Here is a 5054-nt window from a genome sequence, read left to right as displayed (position 1 = left end):
ATTAAAAATGCGTTAAAAACATCAAAAAATGCTTCATAAAAATGTTGTGATCAGAACACGAAGTACTTGAAACACATTTGTAACTAGGAAAGAATCGTGTAAAACATTCCATACAAAAGATGCAAATACATTAAAATCCGAGCCTTAAAAATAAGTAAATCATGATTTATTTAAACTATGAAATTATAGGTCAAATTGTTACACAGTAAACGCAAGACTATAACCTTCAAGTAGGTAACCTATAAAATAATTATACATATTTACAGAAACAGAACTACAAAAAATTATAAATCAATATCAACAAAAGAAACTTTAATCGCTTACAATTTTTTCTATATTGTGTAATCGCATGTAACGATTTGTTGGTATTATTTTCTCAAAAGGTTTCTTATTATAATGATTAAATATGTACAATACTCCTACGGATTTACATTTAATTTGTGAAAAAGCCATGTTATTAAATTAAATCCATATTATAAAATTTGATTTGTTGATAAAATATCACAGTATCACAGTATCTATACACGTCAAAAACAGCTTCTTGTAAGGCACATGTACTGATATATATATATATAATGTAAGTATTAAACAGACTGTTTACGTGTTTGCCTGATATAATCTGTAAACTTTTTGCGTTCATTGTCTAACTTTTTGTCGGTGAGATCGTCGCAAGCTAGAGATGCTCTTAATTTTGCAGTAGTGTGTTCGAGATCCTAAACAAAAAAAATTATCTTAAAATCTTATGCCATAACTCATAAGGTTACCAATTAATTCATTATTAATTTTTTAATATTTGGAAGAAGCATACAAGGTATGCTCACCTTTTTTACTTCAATAACGCTTTAGGATAATTTTTCAGAAAATGTTAACGCAATGACATCAATATTCGGACAATTAGTTTTTGAGCTATTTAACTTTGTATACTTAACTATTAAGAATAATAGATCCATAATAATTGGTTTGGAAGATATGGAGATTATGGAAATTTGTAAATTTTAATAATTAATATTAATCTATCAATATTTAAAATTTTAAAAAAATTGGTTCAAGTTTAATAAATACTAGATTCAAAATTTTAGCTTATTTATATTGTTGTTAAACCATTTTCAAGAAATATTTTTTTTTTTTTGTATAAATATCTTAATAACTGAGAAACTACTCGAATTTAAATTAGGTGCATTTTTAAAGAAATTATATTTTTTTATTAAAAAAATTGTCAGGAAATTGAAAATTTTGTATTTTTAAGTATATTTTTAAGAATTATAAAAATTAGAAACTGAATATATTCATTATTAAAGAAAAAATGGGGGTGAATATGTTTGATGAATCCCCTGTATAAGGGGAATTGTGGGATTATTTCTCTGTTTGCGTCTATTAGCCAACCTTCACTTTTAATAAATCATTAAATCATAATTGTAACTTTTATTATTTTTAATAACTTTTTATTTAATTTTAATTATCATAATATAGTAATGGAAAACAATTCAAACTGTTACTTTTTATATACTAAAGAGATACAATAATTTACTACTTTTATAAATTGATTAAGTTTTTTTTTTATTATATTTATGAACTATATGAATTGCAAAGTAAATAAAAAAACAGTGGATGAATACAATTATTACTATATTACTGTAAGAATATAAGATTGAAATTTGTAAGTATACTAAAGTCAAATTGATTTTACCAAAATACCATGCATAGATGTAATTTAAAAACTTAATATTAACTGCATATATAGGTACCTACTATATAAAGTCATATTGAATGGACACGCGAAATGGAAGGCTAGACATATACCTTTATTATTGAAAATTGTATTTAAGTAGATATTTTAAAATAAAAACTATGTTGTACCTTTCTAATGCGATTTTATAAGCACCTACCTATACGCTTCTTAAATTTGAAAACACGTGTTTACTTTTATTATATTCGTTTTAAGATAATTTTTTGCGCGACGTTCGAAGTATAACTATAATTATAATCTTGTTTATATAATTTGATTTATTTATTAATTAATACATTTGTATTTTAATTTAATGGCACAATTTTTTACTTAGTAGGTAAGTAATAATTAAAATGTAACGTTAGAAGTTGTAGTTAAATAATAATGATTTTGGGTACCTGTATAAGTGATAAATATTTAAAACAATTAAGTACCTATAATCTACGTACACATACTATACATAAAAAATAAAACTAACAAGAATATAATAAGTAGGTTGGAATTATTGTGTTACATATACACTGTTACTCACTTTTAAAAACGTTTCATTCCTTTTTTTTGCAATTTTCTTTTGTTTTTCCATTTGCTCTCGGCGGATTTTAAAAAAGTCTCCATCTTCTGCCACTGTTGTTGTCTTACGCCTAATCAATCTGCACAGGAAACAATTATATTGTTTTAACGTAATGTCGAGGACACGCATGGCTTAGTAAAATAGGCACTAAAATTATACATAGGGGATATGTTCTACAAATGTTATTTATTCGATGAAATCAAGTTTAAGTCATTTGAATTCTCAAACAATTTAATGATGATATTTTTAATAATCGCGTATAAATGTAAAAGTAGTGGAATAGCTTATTGAAAAAAGTCTCTTTTCGTCTCTAAATTGGACGTCTACGACATGAGAGACTCGAAACAAGTAATATAAACAATTGTAAAAAATATATTTTTATATTATACTTAGGTATATGGTTTGTGTACTCACATCTCTTTTAATTGGTTTTCTAAGTCGATTTCCCTGTCTATATAACCACGTAATACTTGTCTGGCAATATCTTTTTCCGACATAATAATATCAGTTGAACGCTAAAAAATATAATAACGTGCGTTTGAACGTAACGAATGCGTTTCATGAAATGCCATGTATAATCGGCGATTTGTTTACGCCACATATATAGTTAGTTGCCAAGGAGGGCATATATACAAGGACGCCAGAGTCGCGAGGGTGCCCTGCACATATTATAGTAGGTACTCGTGTTGTAAAGTAATTTCTATATATATAATACATACATACTTAGGTATATAGGATATCACCTGCAGACTGCAGTGTTGATTGCGGTCATTGGGTAGTATTACCCAGCATATTTAACTACGTATGCATATACTATTATTATAATTTATAATTCGTTTTTAGAACTGTATCAAATACTAATAAATAAATTGTACCATTCATAATAGGCGTATATACCTTCTGCAGAGTATGCAAAAAAGTATCAATTTATTATTTATTAACAATAATCTGCACCTCTATAATAAATAATATATATAAATTAATAAATATATTATAAAAAAAATTATCAGGAAAAATTAACATAATTTTCATTTAAAATGTCATGCATATCTTGAATAACCTCATTGGTGTCTCAAAGTTTCAAGTGTCGGAGTTTTTTTTTTTTTGGTCCCTTTAGATTAATAAATATTCTAAGTTACACAGTACTATTATTACTTTAACCTATAACAATATAATTGAGTTCGGATATTGTGACTGTGAACTTGGCTTTTTTGTCTTTTCCCCCAATGATGTATGTAGTTTTATTACTTATTGGTTTTTTGCTAATAACTTATTAGTAATAATTAAGTAAGCATTTGATTCATACAACTTAGATAACTTTTTTTAAAGCGTTTCACAAAGTATTTTATAGATAAATGCATTTCAACCAGAATTTTAAAGTATTTATTATTATTATTTTATTAATATTTGTGCCATATACTGTTATGTATATTTACATAAGTAGCGTTACTATTTAGTAGTATAAATTAAATATATATATATACTGTACTTATACTGTATTTAATCTGTGTTAGTACTCGGGTATTATAACATTTGTATACAAATAATTATGATTATAATTTATAGGTTATAAACTAAAAATCAACATTTTGTGATTTGTAACATAATATAGTATTATATAATATTAAAAGTTATAACTATTCACAATATACAGAACACACCAATTGACACCTGCAGCTGTTAACATTAGTCATCACATACTAAGCTTTATAACACAATTTATAAATGTATATTATGATATAGATACGTGTTTGTGTGCATATGCATTATATGTATTACACAGTAGTTATGTTTTTCTGTGTATAATATTATAATATAATTACAATGTTTTCATTGTCACAACGGTTTTGTAGAAATAACGGTCAATACATAGTAATATTTTATACTTAAATAATAACATTATAATATTGGTTTTATCGTTGGTCTGCGGTTCCACATATTATTACGATGTTGTCTACAATGCTTCTTTGTCTGTCTTTGTTTTCTAGCTGTAGTAGATTTGCTTTTAGAAAATATTTTAGTAGTTAGTTTTCCAAAACTTAATAATACCAATAGCAAACCAGATACCTGCTAGAAATGTCACTGTCTTCACCATGCCTGCAGTTAGACATTACTTTTGAAATTATTTTTGTGTATTAGGATTTTAAAAATTTATAATCTGAAGTTTTATAAATCGTTTAAGGTAGATATTATTATAGTTTTATAGTCTCGTAGAACATGGTTCTCATAATACTACAATTATGTAAATAAAAATGAACGCTAGAACATATGGTTTTGTGTTTACTTATTGATTCACGGTTATGACATATATAGGTACCCATGTAAAATATTGCACATAGGTACCTGTAATATGAATAAGTATAGATACTCTTTCCCCATGGAAACTGTTACATTAGTCTGGGATTCAATTTTTTTAAATTTACCAACTTCACTGTAAATATTCAAGTTAATAATACTCGTTTTAATGCAACACATCGTACAATGATGACCATATCGTATAATGTTGTGTTTTACCTTTCCAGTACCAAAAGCCATATGTTTATGTGTTTTATCCTAAATATTAGATACCTGCTTTTAGTCTCTAATATTCTAATATTATATTTAATCGTATTATAATGTAATATAAAGAATTTAATAATTTTATTCTCTCATATTATTACGTGTTTAAATAGTCATCGAAAATAATTTTTTTTAATACCTACCTGCAATTTTTCCCTCGACTGTTCAAATATGAATTCCTCTAGCTGCGTTATAATA

The 5054-nt window shown here is 25.6% G+C and overlaps 1 protein-coding gene across 1 annotated transcript; it reads right to left on the bottom strand.

Annotated features, from left to right (window-relative positions):
• Window positions 1-5054, bottom strand: LOC113554278. Its single transcript, XM_026958043.1, has 4 exons — window positions 5000-5054; window positions 2712-2812; window positions 2259-2376; window positions 1-713 (listed from the first exon to the last, which is right to left on the bottom strand). The coding sequence occupies exons 2-4, from the start codon at window positions 2792-2794 to the stop codon at window positions 585-587; spliced, it is 330 nt and encodes a 109-aa protein (XP_026813844.1). The 5' UTR covers window positions 2795-2812; window positions 5000-5054; the 3' UTR covers window positions 1-584.

The sequence above is a fragment of the Rhopalosiphum maidis genome, chromosome 2 (genome assembly GCF_003676215.2).
Source record: "Rhopalosiphum maidis isolate BTI-1 chromosome 2, ASM367621v3, whole genome shotgun sequence".
Taxonomy (NCBI): domain Eukaryota; kingdom Metazoa; phylum Arthropoda; class Insecta; order Hemiptera; family Aphididae; genus Rhopalosiphum; species Rhopalosiphum maidis.
The sequence above is the reverse complement of the archived record's forward strand: the minus strand, read 5'-3'. Positions and strand labels throughout refer to the sequence as shown.

What these genes read in the sequence shown, in the direction of transcription:
- LOC113554278 (XM_026958043.1), bottom strand. Translation starts at nt 2,794, where the DNA reads ATGTCGGAAAAAGATATTGCCAGACAAGTATTACGTGGTTATATAGAC. An exon ending in GAAAACCAATTAAAAGAGAT is followed by an intron (nt 2,377 to 2,711) that starts GTGAGTACACAA and finishes TTTCCTGTGCAG; the next exon opens with ATTGATTAGGCGTAAGACAA. An exon ending in GGAATGAAACGTTTTTAAAA is followed by an intron (nt 714 to 2,258) that starts GTGAGTAACAGT and finishes TTTTTTGTTTAG; the next exon opens with GATCTCGAACACACTACTGC.